General features: G+C 33.9%; 2 protein-coding genes and 1 long non-coding RNA gene across 6 annotated transcripts in view; 2 read left to right on the forward strand and 1 right to left on the reverse strand.

The window, feature by feature from the left end:
- The first annotated feature begins 129 nt into the window (after positions 1–129).
- On the forward strand, positions 130–3798 carry mrn (general transcription factor IIH subunit 4 marionette). 2 transcript variants are annotated; one of them, XM_069038182.1, is made up of 10 exons: positions 248–389; positions 451–555; positions 617–629; positions 682–748; positions 806–991; positions 2697–2877; positions 2927–3010; positions 3063–3256; positions 3308–3548; positions 3600–3798. In XM_069038182.1, exons 2-10 carry the CDS (start codon positions 532–534, stop codon positions 3741–3743), a joined length of 1134 nt encoding a protein of 377 aa, XP_068894283.1. In that variant the 5' UTR covers positions 248–389; positions 451–531; the 3' UTR covers positions 3744–3798. The 2 variants fall into 2 exon arrangements, with proteins under 2 accessions (XP_068894282.1, XP_068894283.1); XM_069038181.1 differs by having other exon boundaries at positions 130–389; positions 617–748.
- A 200-nt stretch (positions 3799–3998) lies between these two features.
- The window catches only part of LOC138123442 (putative phosphatidate phosphatase), a 36972-nt gene continuing 24043 nt past the window's right edge, over positions 3999–16927 (reverse strand). For 2 of the 3 annotated variants that reach the window (XM_069038204.1, XM_069038202.1), the window contains exons 3-6: positions 11535–11839; positions 11246–11480; positions 4883–4994; positions 3999–4787 (exon numbers count right to left, since the gene is read on the reverse strand). In XM_069038204.1, the coding sequence (XP_068894305.1) occupies positions 4747–4787; positions 4883–4994; positions 11246–11480; positions 11535–11839 (693 nt within the window). In that variant the 3' untranslated portion in view covers positions 3999–4746. The remainder of the gene's footprint in view (positions 4788–4882; positions 4995–11245; positions 11481–11534; positions 11840–16927) is intronic. The other variant, XM_069038203.1, reaches the window with a different exon arrangement.
- Positions 14018–15928, forward strand: LOC138123458 (uncharacterized). The gene is made up of 2 exons (XR_011156802.1): positions 14018–15625; positions 15680–15928. It is a non-coding gene; the product is annotated as an uncharacterized lncRNA (long non-coding RNA).

A 16927-nucleotide genomic window follows, 5' to 3' on the forward strand; every position in this document is an offset into this window, starting at 1 on the left:
ATGCGTTATTTTATAAAATTCTGAAGCTTTTACTTTACCTCATAAAAATTCTATTCATTATGTTTTATGTTATGAACTTATGAATTATGATTAATTAAGGTTATAAGGTGCGCATGCGCCAATGGCATTCATTTAATTGTCAAGTTGTTTCTTAATTTCTTAACCTTACATTTTTCATAATGATTGTTTTGAAAAATACAAACAAGTAGACAACTTGAACTGTTTTAGATGGCAGATAATGAAAGCAGTAGTTCCAATCAACATAATTCCGTTATTATTAAACCTTCTAATTTAGAATGTAAGAATTTGTATGATTATCTGAAAACAAGATCAGCCACAACTTTAGAAAAACTTTATAATCACCCTACTATTTGCCTAGCAGTGTACAGGTGTGATGCTTTATTAATTACATTTTTGTGTTCTGTGATAATAACAATAAAACAATTTTAGGGAATTACCTGAACTGGCAAGACAATATGTAATTCGAATTTTGTTTGTTGAACAACCAGTCCCCCAAGCAGTTGTGGCATCATGGGGAGCCCAGGCCTTTTCCAAGTAATAATTGACCCTAAATGATAAATATTCACTGTATAGCATATGTTTTTATAATTTTTAGGGAACACATTTATGTGAGTAAAGTTCTGAGTGAATTGTCAGTTTGGCAAGAGGCTGCAATTCCAGGTGGACTTTTAGGGTGGATCTTATGTGTAACTTTTAAGAAAAATTTGAAAATTGCTCTCTTGGGAGGGTATTAAATTGCAAGCATTTTTAAACCAACAGGAGGTACCTGTGTATTAATTTTTAGGGGGAAACCATGGAGTATGTCTTCAGCTTTAGAAGTTGACAGCAAAGCACGAGATGTATCTTTTTTAGATGCATATTCACTTGAGAGGTGGGAATGCGTATTGCATTACATGGTTGGATCACAACAACAGGAAGGAATTTCAGCAGATGCTGTTAGAATTTTGTTGCATGCTGGACTCATGAAAAGGTAAATTTAGAAGTTTATTACAATGATTAAACTGTTACTTTTAAACAGAAAATAATTTACCAAAGGTATTTTTACATCCAGAACTCTGGAATACATACAGTAAAATTTTATAAATCCACTCTTTGTAATGAATTTCAGGTGGAACTTGTATTGTGAAATTGTTTATGAATTCAGAAGTCATGATCAATAAATTTTGGACACTAGTGTCATTGTGCTGTTATAGATACATTCTATGTAAAATGACCCTTATGTGTTAATAACATAAATTTTGAAAATATGAATGTCAGATTTACTGAGAAAAAGTTCAAGTAATTAGTTTTAAAAATCAGACAAATGGAATAGAACGAGGTTTTAATTAATAAATAAATAACAATTAAAAACGTAATATTTTAAACAGGTGGGATACTGGCAAATTGTAGACAAATTTCATCATTCATGTGACAATTTCAATAAAGCATGATTTAGAGTAATTTTTTTATGTGGCAGAAGAATGATCTCCAAAATTTAATGATCATAATAGTACAGTTGGTTGCAAAAAAAAAAAACGGGAACTGTCAATAAAATTGACACATTGTGTGAGAGATAGGTTAGAAAAAAAAGAATTAACGTTAAAATTCAATGACATTTTTTTAAATTATTTGATAGGTATTGTCAAATAGACAATTAATTGACAAATGGGCAAAATCAAATTTACATTAGGAAAATTTTCGTTTCCCGTTTTTTTTTGCAACCAACTGTACACAAGTCATAAAGGAATCAAACTCTATTATCTATTCATATTGGTTAAAAAATAAATGTGATCTTATATACTGGGTGATCAAAAAGGACTGTTTAAGTCGGCAATACAATTAAGATCATTTTGATAAACGGCTGTTTGCAATACAGCTGCAACCGGATATGTTTTTTGACAGATATTTGACGATTAACGTCAAATCAACAGCGACAAAGTTGTACCGTAAGAGCAAAAAAATGCCATCAAAGATATAGGGTTCTGCCATTTCTGTTGAAACGCCACCTGTTGATTTTTCCTAAAATTTAGCAATGTGTAACAGGTTTGGTTGGTTGTAAAATGGCTTTTAGTAAGAAATTTGAAATTTTGAAAGTGGGTGGTTGCGAGCTTCCGGGAGCAGATTTGCAAAAACTAAATGCGCCTATGTCCAAGTTATGAATTTTATTCTAGTTAATGTTTCCACACTGTATGTATATGTATTCATATTCAGCATAACAGACCAGACATTATTATTTTATATAAACAATAAAAGCAAGCATATCTTTTAGATATAGCTGTTCCAAGTTCACACAATATAACACAGACATATAACACAAAAATTAATAAATATTTAGAGCTATCCGTTACTATGAGAAATTTTTGGTGTTTAGAAAAAAAATCGATTTTAGCAGTTATAATTTCAGCAACGGGAATAGTACCGCAATGTCTTTAAAAATTTAAAAATTCTGGATTTAGGGAACACATTAGTAGTTGAAATTCAAAGAGGTATATTATTGTACTCATGTCATATCGTGAGGAAGTTCCTTAACATTAACACAGAACATAATATAAAAACACAACAAAGTCAAAATGTGGAGGCGAGACGCGGATAATTATGTTGATTACTTGATAGTAATATCCGTAATGTAGAAGTCGTGATTTCTCGCGCGCGCGTATACGACGCCCGACCTGTATATGGTAAATACATTATTTTAGAGATGAAGACGACGGCAGCCCTGTAATAACTCGACAGGGATTTCAATTTTTACTGTTAGATCGCCAAGCACAAGTGTGGCACTTTATACTTCAGTATTTGGACACCGTCGAACAAAGGGGATTAAATCTGGTCGAATGTCTGACGTTTTTATTTCAACTTTCATTCAGCACACTCGGTAAAGTATGTAACGCCAACAATTAAAAAAAAAGTTTTTAATTGTCACGTGTAGGACTACAGCACCGAAGGCATGAGTCCCGGACTTTTAATTTTTTTACAACATCTTAGAGAATTTGGATTGGTGTATCAAAGAAAGGTGCGAATAGTAATTTAGAAGGTCGTCTTATATTTATTTCTGTAATTTGTAGCGTAAAGTGGGTAGATTTTACCCGACCAGACTGGCGTTGAACATAACATGCGCTCAAAACAGTGAAGGTCCAGTTCTAGAAGAAGATACGCCCAAAGGTTACATCATAGTGGAAACTAACTATAGAGTCTACGTTTATTCCGATTCAAACCTGCAGGTGGCGCTGATTGGGCTTTTTACAGAATTAATGTACAGGTATGGTGGGTGTCGTGAATATGAAAAAAAAAACTTATAGGGCATTGTCAGATTTCCAAATTTGGTGGTGGGTGTGATCACAAGAGATTCCATACGGCAAGCGTTGAAAGGGGGAATTACCGCCGACCAAATTATTGGTTACCTGAAACAGCACGCCCACTCTCAGATGTTGCAAGGTGAAGCTAAGCAACCGCTACCACCTACTGTTGTTGACCAAATTAAGCTGTGGGAAATAGAACGCAACAGACTAGTTTATTCAGAGGGAGTCTTGTACAGTCAATTTTTATCACAGGTATTACACAAAAAAAATGAATGTTGACACAAGTTTATTATCTTTTTTCAGGTTGATTTTAATATACTTAGAGAGTATGCTCAATCAAATGGTCATTTAATTTGGTGCAACAAAGAAAAGAGGACCTTAATTATCAATAAATCTGCACACGATGATGTCAAGAAATTTTGGAAGAGATATTCCAAAGGAAATTAAAATATGAAACCTAACCTTTACTACTTCTTACGCAAAAATAAAAAATTCTAAATGATTTGTTTTTTTATTTACGACTGTTTCAATTCCAGTTGTTACGCTAATAACTTGCGAACGTTGAATAAACACCTAAATGCCGCGTCAGGATGGAACGCCACAACCACAAAAGTGAGGTGAGGAAAAACATTTACGCATGCCTCCTTGATCGAAAGAGACAAAGTCTCTTTCGATCTAGGGGGCCATGCATTTACGGCTTCACATTTTTTTATTTTATTTATTTTTTCCAAAACATAAATAACGGTGAAGTTAAAAATAGGTATGCAGTTAGGTACAAATGTGTTTTACATTAATTACTAGCTCAAAGAAGCATTATCAGACTTATAACATTTTTTTCTAAAAATTATTGCATAATTATATATAAAAAATATCAACAAAAATGTGTTTTACAACGAATACGTTGTTCACAATAATAAAACCTGTTAATGAGGCGTATCACAAGAGTGGGGATTTTTATGAATACTGAAAAATCATCATACACTAACAAAACTATTTACATATTTCAATTATTGCTTTTAAAGTTTAATAAATAAATAAATAATATCATTTATGTTAAATATTTTTTTGAAAAATGTACAAAACAATATACAAGTGTGATGCATCTACATTAAGTACTAGTCGAGGAACAAGCCAACGAGACTTGTGCAAAATGGGGAAACGCAACACATTCTCGTAACTACTTTTGCAAATATGTATCGCGTTTCACTCTGATTTGCATGGACCTTCACGCATAATAAACAACATTAACGCTCGCCGGCAGTTTTCTTTTACAATTTTCTCAAATTACAATTTTGTTCCTCATTTGCTACGTCCATTTTTACTCTATTATACACTAGAACTGCTCAAAGAAATAAATAAAACAACCTAACAAAATACGACCTAAACAGTCTGTGTACTACTACCATTTACTCTTTCCATTTCTACGACTTCTGTTCCCACCAAGTCTGCTTTACTCTGATATCCTTGGAATAAAGTTGAAAATACGCGAGCCTGTAAAACAAGATATTTCAACTGGTGTAACAACAAATTAAGTTTTCAAAATATAATTGTAGTTAAAATTGATAGTTTAATTTAAACATTATTACCTCGACTTTTACATAAAGGAGTGCGTTCATTAGAAGAACATGATGGGATGGACTGATACTCGCAATCATTGTCTAATATGTGTCTAGTTTCATATTTTGCCAACACATTAGCCTGTAACATTAAGCTTAAGTTTGCTTACTTCAATGTTCTGATTTTGTTATTATTGCGTTATTTTTCTTCGAATAATGGGTTTTCGTAGTTTTATTACAACATTATCGGCATGACTCAAAATAAACAAATATATGTACAAACGTATTACTAAGCTTTTGATGTAATCCCACCGATAAATGACATGTTTTTGAAATGCCCTTAATAAGAAATGTATTGAACAATATGGAACAAATTTATAAATTAATACAGGGTCTTTTTGAAAAGCATGTAGGTGGTACAATTGCGGTCACGGAATTTTGGCCATCACTTTCATGTCAATTAAAAAAAAATGGATGTAGTCCATGCTTTATTGTCATATTAACTCATTATGATTGACTTTTGGAATTGAAATCCAAAAAGTTGTCATCGTCATACTCATACTTCATTTATAGTTGCGAACATGTCACCAATACCCTATTTCAATAAAGTGCAGCTAATATCCCCGTTTTCATGCAAGTTAGTCAGAGTCAAAATGACAAGTCTTGTAATAGCAGAAAATGAGGTTACGAATACGAAAGGGCCGCTTTACTTACATCTCATGACAATGGAATGACAAGTGACGGCCAAAATTCCGTGGCCGCAACTGTACCAAAAAATTGTGAGGTGTTGCCTATAGATATTACCTTCTTATACTGGCATACAAAAATTATTTTTCAACGCCTACTATGAGGTGAAATTTAAAAAACCACCCGATATTATAAAATATAAAATAATAGGCAGAATATAGCCTAAGAGAGTCCGTTGCGGCTCAGGGACGCGAGGGTCGCGGGTTCGATTCCGACCCAGGGCGGAAAAAAAAAGGCTATTTCTATCTCGTGATTCGGAAGTCACGTTAAGCCATTGGTCCCGGTCTATTGAGTTGGTCATCACGCCCCTCATAGATTTGTAAACCAGTCCTAGACTGTGTAACAACATATTATAATTTCAGCAACGGGAATAGTACCGCAATCTCTTTTTAAAAATTTAAAAATTTTGGACTTAGAGAACACATTGGTGATTGAAATTCAAAAAGGTATATTATTATACTCATGTCATATCGTGAGGAAATTCCTTAACATTGACACAGAACATAAAACACAAAAAAGTCAAAATGTGGAGGCGAGACGCCGGTAATTATGTTGATAAGCACTGCACTATTGCTTGATACTATTATCAGGAATAGTGTATGTACTCCGGCAAAATTGCCGTGCCGCCGGGTGGTGGGCGGTTAAGAAAATATGATTATTATTTATAATATACAGGCTGTCCCGAAAATGGTGCACTTCTGATGCACTACGGTGTAGAAGAGATTACCATAAACGTGAGAAAAATGTTAAAAAAATTCTATTGAACTGTATAAATAAACGTTTTATGCGAAAAAGGAAAAAAAGTTTATATGTTATAAATTTATACATGGTACAGTGGCGAGCACGGAATTTCGCACACACTGGACATTTCACTGACATAATTTTATTAAAATAAGATACTGGCGACATTTTCGTGACAGTTTAGGTGAAACGTCAGTCATGATCACATATGTCATGATTGATTATAATGACAATAAAGCTTAGGCTAGATAGTTTTTTTTTAATGACATACAAATTGGTGTGCGAAATTCCGTGCTCCCAACTGTACCTATAAATGATTGTCTAGTGCAGCTATTTTCAAAGAACCACCAACACTGCAATTTAGACCCAAAATAGAGCTGGCAACATTGTACACTTTTGACCTATGTGAGTATGCGTACTATTGCGAGCACGGAATTTCGGGCAAACTTGAAATTTTACTGATATAAGATGTGAAACTGGCTTTAAGTGCTAAACGTAATAATAACCTAATTTTAATACCTCCTAAACTCGGTACAGGTTGCAAAGACACACTTGTCATTTGCAACAGCGCTTTTATGGCATTAGTCATTTGAAATTACTTTAAAACTGTACTTATATGGAAAATATTCAACCCAAACTATGATTTTCTGGTCCCTTTGTGCCTTTATTTGGTTCAGAAATATGAAAAAAAAGCTGTTGCAAATGACAAGTGTGTCTTTGCAACCTGTACGGTTGGCTTCAAAAAAAACGGGAACTGTCAGAAAAAGTTCTGTCAGATTTTATTAAATTTTTATACTTTGAGACGGCCTTTTAGAATTTAGGTTAAAAAACTGCATTTATGTGTCAGAAATACTACTGTCAAAAGACACAAATTGACAAATTAAATTTCCAATTCACATTAGATCAAATTTCATTTCCCGTTTGTTTTTTGAAGCCAACTGTACCGAGTTTATGTACTACATGTCATGTCTTTTATTAAACTTTGGGAATCAATAACTAAATTGTAAAATAATTGTCATTAATTGTGACAGTTTATTTTGAAGTTCAGTCAAAATGAAATCTATGACAATAAAGCTTAGACTACTATGGCGGCCAAAAAATTGTGGCCGTCACTTTCTTGACATTCATGTAAAGTGTAAATAAACCGTTAGTAATCGTAACCCCACTTTCGATTCTTGTCATTTTGACAATCAGTTTAAACTGTTTGAAGCTCAGATATTCAAAAAATCCGACATGAATAAACAAAATTAGAGCAATCGTACATAGATAACCTGAGGTAAACGTTCTGTGTAGTAGAAATGACAAAATAATTTTGAGTTTTGAAATTTACTACCCAAAAAATAACGTTCATAATCAAGACGGTAATCATGATGACAATAAAGTAGATCGGATTACAATTTTTTTTTTGAATTGACATGACGGCCAAAATTTTTTGGCCGGCATAGTACATTTTTTTTTTGAAATGACAATCTGCTGCCCGAAATTAAAGTTAGTATATTAAATAGAGTTGGCTCCATCCTGGTTCCTTGGGGCGTTTTTCAATTGATAATTGGCTGCACTTTTATTGTCAAAATTGGCACTATTTGTGTTTAAATAAAATTGTTAATTATCAAAATGTTTCCAGGGTGAAAAATAAATTAAGTATAAAATTATGTTAACTATTTAGATTTGCTTGCATTTACTTCACAAAGTCTGGTGGCAACCAGGCTGCCAATGCAAATTTAACTCTCAAAAACTCCCCTAGGAACCAGGATCGAGCCTACTTTCTCTTATACCACTGTACCCGAAATTCTGTGCTCCTGCTCCCCACTGTACTTTAATGACATTAAAAATGACAGGCGTTGGCAGGTGTAACCAACAGATATCATAAATTCCCTAAATTTAGTAAGATTTTATTATTGCAAACCTATATCAACAGGTCGTCGTTCTTTGATAAAAAAAAAAATCACATAGGTAATCAAATAACGTGACAAATACCTGACAGTTTGAAAAAATGAAATTATTATTGCTCAACAACCGAGATCACAATATTAATCAATAATCAGTAATCACCTTTAATTCAGTAGCGCACTGGAAATTTCCAACAATTTTATCTCGAAACCGATGACCCATCGTCACTAATTATCAATATTTTTTTACGCCTATTTCAAAAACACTGTACTATTGCGGGCAAAAAAAGTGGAACATCAACGTCATTGTCTTATGTTATCAAAAGAAGAGGGCATTTGGGAAAGGAAAATAGGAGTAAACTGTCAGCTAGAATAATGTAAAAAAAAGACAATAAAGCTTGAACTACATGGAATTTTTCAAAACTGACAGAAATTTGATGTCCCACTTTTTATGCTCCCAATAGTACAGTCGTTGATCAAAATAAAATAGGACAAAGTAAATTTCGATTGTGTAATTCGATATTTTTGCGAATCCATCTCTTAGGAAACAAAAGTGTCAAAAATAAAAAAACAATTCTGATAAGTGTCATCATTCGACAATATTTCAAAAACTCACAATCATTCAATTGAACAAAGTGACAGTGACGAGATGATAAGTGAAAAAACACAACCTAACTTTTTGTAAATCAATCGTCAAGTTAAATCAAGTTGTAATCTGAGACACATACGCCCCAGTTACACTACACAAATCTTTGAATTGTGAAACTGTCTAAGGTAACACTTTGTCCTATTTTATTTTGGCCAACGACTGTACATAAAGGTGTTTTTTTTAAATTTGGCGTCGAAGTAGGCGTTGAAGAGTTTAAAGTATTGAGATCGCACCACTCGTGTAAAAGCGTAAGATTTAAACAGCTGATCCGTAACCCCTGTATAGTGTATCGACAGTTCAACGCCTACTTCGACGCCAAATTTAAAAAAGCACCCATTATGTATTTATTTATAATCTATTGAATGATTCAAAATGATTGTGGATAAGTATGGCAACTATGTACGAAAATGTATGTGGCAACTGTGTGGGTGGGGTGGAGTTGACATTTGTATGACATTTATATATGATTGCACATTGATTTGACAATTTTCAAAATTGCGCGACTATAAACTGTCAAAGAAATGTCTACTCTATCCTACCCACACAGGTGCCACATACATTTTCGTACATAGTTGTCATACTTATCCACAATCATTTTGAATCACCCAATAGTTGTTAAACATATCATTGGCAAGCAAAACCCTTTGTTAAATTTACCCATTTTTGTTATTCAAAAACAAAAAAGCCATATACCGTTTTTTCACGATTCCATAATTATTTCACCGTTATTGTGACGGTTTAACGTACTATTGCGGGCAAAAAAAGTGGGACATCAACGTCATTGTCTTGACTTTTAATGTGAAATAACCCTTATCTGATTCTAACCCTACTTTGAATTGATTGACGTTGTCATTAAGTATTGTAGGTTGTAGCGAATGATTGTAAGTAAACACGTAGTGAATATTTATTTAATGCAAAGTCCCAATCAAAATCTACCTTTATCAAAAGAAGAGGGCATTTGGAAAAGTAAAATAGGAAATAAATTTTTAAACTGTCAGCTGGAATAATGTCAAAAATAATGACAATAAAGCTTGAACTACATCGAATTTTTCAAAACTGACAGAAATTTGATGTTCCACTTTTTGTGCCCGCAATAGTACACCCCTTTATTGTGTTTTGAACCTTTTCTACTTTTCATTAAACGACTTTAACACAACTCGACGGAGCAAAAATTCCCAACAACAGCCTAAGCTGGCGATCATAAGCTGTTTGTTATTGGTTTAAGGTCATCCGCAATATTTATATTTTAAAATTAAATATTGAACGTTACTAAAGTTCATGGGAAAACTGATGTATCAGGTTTAAAATTTATTAGAAACTTATTCTACAGGTTCCTATTTTGTATGGAACCCGTTCCGTCCTGCCGAAACGGTTTGAGTAAAAATGTTGAATGGTCTAGTTTTTAAATACAAGACCATTTTTTTAATGGCCACATGGGTCAATTTCAGCATCCTTAAAAAGCTAACTTCTTTTGACTAAACGTGCTGGTTTTTATTAAAAGACTCTTTAAAAAAAACTTATGTAATCGATAGGATGTCATGATTGTTTGGAGCTGATCGGTTCTCATTAAAACTATTTAATTAAGAAAATAAAAATGGTGTATTAAGACATTTTAAAACTACCCTCATTCAACTGCTTTCTAAGTTTTTGTGCGTTTAAAATTCGAAATCTGTTTGCATATTTTGCAATAAATACTTGCGTAAAATCGTAATGCATACTTGTTTATTTTTGGCACTAATAAATTCCATCAAGCCATCTATAAATACGGTGCAATTGAAAATAAAAACAATTCGAGTAGGCCACGATTATTATCTTACAGTTGGCAACTTTGATTTTTGATCTCTAATTTTAAAGGTATGTCATCTGTCATCGACACTTTGACAACGTAGCGGTTTTATTTATTTAGATTTTACATAGAATAACAAAAATTTTAACCTAATTTAACAAGGACAGCTGTTAAACTGTTGCAATAATGATGTTTTAACATGCTGCTAACTGTCATAGCCTGCTCTTATTTCTTTTATTTCCGAACTCAGAGAACAATAACAGTAACTAACTAAACAACACAAACAACATTTGATGAACATTTTCAATTAACCTTTGGTGTTTTAAATTTAAAAAAATATAATATACTTTGAAAAAGTACTTTTCAATGGCATCTAAGTCCACAAAATTTCAGCATTCTTACTCAAACGGTGAGGATGGAACCGGTTCCACAGACGACAGCAACCCGGCATAAAAGTTCACGGTTATAGCTCCGAAAATAAAAAAAAACCTAGGTATCTAATGAAATTTCATACCGCGCTACACAAATCAAAGTGTTTAAATTAGAAAGACATTTAAGGGGCGTAAAGTATTGGGACTTACGGTAACGCAGGCGACAATGGTCCCAATAATTAATCCACTAAGAACATCGCTCCAGTGGTGCTTATAGTCCGATATTCGTGTCATTGCGACGAAAACGGCGGCGGCGATTGCCAAAAATTGCAACGTATGTTTCAGCAACTTCGAACCATCCCAGTCCATTCTTTTTTGAAGGTAAATGGCAAAGTATAACATAGAGTACATCGAAAATGAGGAATGTCCCGATGGAAACGATAATCTGAAAAATAAAACAACAGAGTCACAGTGGCATCGTCGAAAATACAAAACTCACCTCATTTCTTTCATTATTCTTGCGTTATTTATAAAACTACTGGTGCAGTTAAAATCTACGTGGTACACGTGTCGATTTGCTGGTAAGGAACAATCGATGTTAGGCCTGCACACTGTCAAAAAGTGTGGCCGAAGACGTCCCACAGTATATTTCATTATGTCCGTGCTTAATTGGGAACAAGCCATTCCGAATGCGAATACCAAAATGACGTAATAAGCGTTGTACCACCAATACGGAATATTGGCGCCCATAAAGAATACTTTCCGTGTATATTGCGGCTGGTTCAAATATTCAATGAGTATCATCTGCAAAATCAGTATAAATTAACATTTGAAGAAGTAGGGGAGTTGACAATGACAAATCGAGTGGGGCGTGTTTTTTATCTGAAGCACGCGTGGTACTTGTAACGATAATTTCGCTATGATGGGCTTTTAACGTCAACCAGGAAAAATTATGCCGTGAATACCTTGTTTGTGATATGGCGATTTCAACAGTGGAGGTTTTGAAGTATATTCATGAAAAACAATTTCACAACAAGTAAGAAAATAAAATAAATCCAATAATGCAATATCACTTTGATTTGATATTTGACCCATAATTCGATATCCTTTGGTAAAGATGAATAATCTTACAAGTTGTATCAGTTGATTTTTTAAATTTTACTTTTACCGGGCTATGTCTCCACTATATGATAATTATGTTAGAATGAAAACATAGTCGGCTAGATATGTAATTAAAAAAAAAATCACTGGGTATTCAATGTAATAATAAAACAAAACAGTATACCTGTAAGTAATCAGATAATTATATAACAACTTCACTACGAACTAGTGCGAAGTAACTGAACGTTTGATGTCTGTCCTTGGAGGTGTTTTGAAAACAATTCAAAACATCGTGGGTTTTCACTTTTGTTTTCGAAATTTCGAAATCGGCGCAAATGGTGATTAAAGTTTCAAAGTACATACTTTGTTTTTATTTACTCTAAATAGAAATCATTTAGCACCCAATTATAATCAGTATCTAATCTGATATTAAAACACTTTTAATATGCCATCGTAAACATGCTTTACAAATGTCAGAAATGGACACCAGAAATCAGAAGCTGTGTCAGCAGGAAACCCCATCGGCGGGCCCTGACCACCTTATGGAGTCCGAGTCATAGAAAGCACTAAAGCAGTAGAGTTGTGGCAGTGTGGCCGATTGGGTTGGAAGAGTTTAATGTCAATAATTGAGAAGCTTGGGTGACACGGGTGCTACTTTGTATTTGACAATAAAAACCTAAAGTTTGTTTGGGAAGTACATTTTAATTATTTCGAGGCTAATACATACGTACAATGCAAACGATAAGTTTTAACTTCAAACTTATTACTTTTTAAATTTTATCTTAGTCCATAAGTTTAAAATGAACCTTTCTAAAGGGTAGGTATCATTATTCATTAGGGCGAACCGACTAGAATTTTTATTTTGTTTAGAAATGCTTTCATTTTTATTTGCCATACGTAAATATTTAATTGTCATTGGTTGTATGCAAGATGCAAGTAGCATATTAATCAAATAAATTTAATAACGAGTGTTCAAATACATTTATGGTTACCTAAGCCGGTAGCTTTCTCTTATTCAAACGTACGTCGCCTTTTAATGTTGACAAATCCTTCAGATGCAAAATTCAAACCTTCGTTTGTTGTGATAAATGACACCTTGGAGTTTTCGGTTCATTTTATATCATTTCCCCTAACTATTTCAACGGTTTCTGTAATTCATGTAAATGGTCGTCCACTTCCACCCTGCTACACTTCCTGTTTCACAAAATATTTGAGAGTTAATGAAGCTACGCCATATGTTAATGGAGGAAACAATAGAAAACATGACCAAAACACTTTCTTGAACACATGTTACTATTGCATATTAAATACCTAATTCACACCATTCGGCCATATTCGTAAACTATTGGCACTGTAAAATGCAAATATTTTTACAAGAGCAATAGTAGTTCGCTTTATTGAAAGATTCTTGGCGTTCATTTTCAATTAAAATGAAAGATTAATTACGGAAATAGTATATTGTATATCAAGAGTTGAAAATGAAAGATTTCACACGAGTTTGCAGAATTGAGCCACAAGCCGTAGGCGCGTGGCTTAAGCAAACGAGTGTGAAATCGAATTTTCAACACGTGGTATACACGATATTTTTCCGACGACCACAAAAAAAAAACACTAATATTCGGTATTCCTTCAAACTTCAAATATTATTCGACAGAGCTGCGGACAAAACAAACATTGGTGGCCATGGTTACTGGTATCTGATTGGCTAACCAGTTTCATTGCACACGGGTTCGCTATTTGCATGCAATAGCCAACTTTCAATAATAGTTATTTGTGCGAATTTACGCATTTTTCATAGTGGTCGTCGGAAAAAGTAATTTTTTTACATATCGTAAGGAAAGTGGCACTTTTTTATACGCAAAATCGTAGTGAAAGTAGCACCTTTTTACACGAAAGTAGTACTTCTTTGCATCATTTTATTCCATCTCCTTCGAGATGATTGTCAAAGCATACCTACTTTTTTTGTAATTTTTCATAAATCCTTTTAGACCAAATTTATCAACTTACATCGATATGCAAAAAAATAGTGTGTACAACACGTTATGAACTATGCGCTATGTGGAAAGATGTTAAAATAGTGCACGGAAAGCCTCGTCACAGTCAAACACAAGGCTCAGTCGAAAGAGCCAATCAGGACGTACAGAATATGTTAACCGCATAGATGCAAGATAATGATTCAAATAAATGGTCAGAAGGTTTGCCATTTGTCCAATTCGCCAAAAACACAACTTATCACGAAGGAATACGCCAGAGTCCATATGAAGCCCTATTTGGCGTTAAACCAAAAAGGGGCATAGCATCGTCATCTCTCCCTCGCGGGCAAATTGCAAACATTGAAACCGAAGAACAGCTTGAAGCCTATATTAATACTTTTGAAGAAAATTTGGGTACTGATGACCTGATGACCATGTTTTAGATGAAAGCGACGTGGATAACCAAAATACAAAAGCTGATCCGCAACCTAGCATGTCTTCATCTCAAGCAGTGACTGATCCGCCACCTAGCACGTCTTCATCTCAAGCACTGACTGATCCGCAACCTAGTACGTCTTCATGTCTGACTGAACAACACGAGCTAATTTCTTCAAAAAGAGTAGCCGCAAAAGAGGTCTTCTACTTCAAGCAACAAAAATGTTGCGAACCTCAAAACGAAAGTTTCCTCCGGCCCAAATTGGTGATATCGTAAGAATTCAAGTCCCTGATGTCCCATGATGTGGCGTGGAAAAGAATAAAAAGTACAAAAACAAAAGAAATTCTCGATTTCTACACGCTGTAACTACGAAACTACGGGGTGATCAAGAAGGACTGTTTAAGTTGGTAACACTGGATCGTATTTTAAATCGTATAACAGGAGTAACTTCCGGTTGTTGGTGGCTTGTCGTTGTTAATGCTATACCTATATCAGATATTTGTCAAATAAACCAACAAAACATATCCAGTTGCAGTGTTATAAATAACCGAATGAAAAAATTTTCTCAATTGTACTGCCAACTTAAACAGTCCTTTTTGATCACCCGGTATATTATAATTCAGAATAAGTGGCATCGCGGTAGGCGTTGGAAATTCAAATTTACGTTGGCAGCAAGACCCCTGCTAATAATACCCTAGTTTCAATGCTGTTGGTAACCTTCGCTTTTAATTATTGGTGAATTATTCCTTGTACTGTTGTTACCAAGTAACAAAATTAATGTTAAAAAGTCCAATATTTGTCTGGTCAACTATGTGAACGTTTTATACTAACGTCAAAGTGACATTAATTAGTACATTTGAAAAGTGTCGATTTTTGGACAGCAACACAGTAAGAAATATTCACTTCCGAAGAATACACCGAAATGATGATAATCTACGGGAAAAGTGGCAGGAATTCTAAAGCGGCCACAAGGTTGTATCGTGAACGCTTTCCACATCGGCGGGATCCTAGTTCGGACGTATTTTTAGGTTTAGTGAACAGAACAAGAACCAAAAAATACTGTTCAAAACATTTTAAAAGGTAAGCACATGCACCCGAATCATTACACCAAAGTTCAACATCTATTATCCGAAGATTATGCACCTCGATTGGTACTCCAGGAACACGAAGAGAATCCAGGCTTTCTTGTAAATGTGTTACTTACGGATGAATCCTATTTTTGCCACAAAGGGACTTTTAATAGGCACAATCTAAACGTATGGTAGGGAGAAAATCCACAATTTGAACATTTACTTTAAAAATGTACTTTTCGTTTAATGTTGTTTCCGTTTTCTGTTAAATGTCAAAGTGACAGAATTTAATAAAAGTTGTCCAAACATTTCATCACTGTTTTTTAGCAGCAACATCTAAAGTCATTTCCTCGGAAACGCATACATTTAGTAAAGTTACCTTCAGGAAGGCGTGTGTGATTAGTTATCTTAAAATCGTTTTCATTTCAAAACTAACATGCTTTTGACGTTTTTTCTTGTAGAATCCTTGTCGAATTAAATATTAAAATTAGCAGTTGACGGCTGACGCGCGAGTTCTGGGACAGCCTGTATAATAACTTAGATAGACATATCTCGCACGGATAATGAAATAATCGCAGAAATGTGATTTTCCACCCCTATTCTCTAGTATAACGGGGCGAGCGGCAAGCCCCCAAGGTCGCAAACTCGGCAATATTAATACATAATATGCCTAATAGAAAATACCTGCCAAATATAAACTTTTCTGTACCTTTTGCAAGGTGGAGCCATTTTTATGTCTCTATTGACGTAAATACAAATAATCTAAGTCAGAGGGCGTAGTGCTTAGCATTAAATTTCAATTCATTTTATCTTAATAAAAAAACTTAATTTAATTCAGCTAATAAGTTAACACAAGATTTATTGATTCTGAGGTGGTACGAAGTTCGCCGGGTCAGCTAGTCTTTATATAAAAACTACTATCACGTACTCCAAATTAACCAGTTTTACAGCATATTAATCAAATGCATGTACAATATAGTTCATTCATTTTCAATAACATTAGTGTTGGGGAATTTTCTTTTTTTGTATTGCAATGAGTGTTTTATTTTTTCTAATATTGAACATTCAAAGCGGCCGTTTTGAATTTGTCAAAAAATTTGACACTGTCAGATTATAATTTTTTTGTTCGACACTGTCAGAATTTGAGAATTTTCTCCTATGTGAACGGATTTTGATAAATGTCACCAATTGTCAAAACGAAACGTCAAGCTAATTTTAAAGCTTTTAAGCGATTTGTAACCTTTAAGGGCCTCGTCTAACAAAAAAACGTTGTATTCAACTCGTTCTTGTGTAAATTGGGTTTTTTTGGCAC

The sequence above is a fragment of the Tenebrio molitor genome, chromosome 2 (assembly GCF_963966145.1).
Source record: "Tenebrio molitor chromosome 2, icTenMoli1.1, whole genome shotgun sequence".
Taxonomy (NCBI): Eukaryota; Metazoa; Arthropoda; class Insecta; order Coleoptera; family Tenebrionidae; genus Tenebrio; species Tenebrio molitor.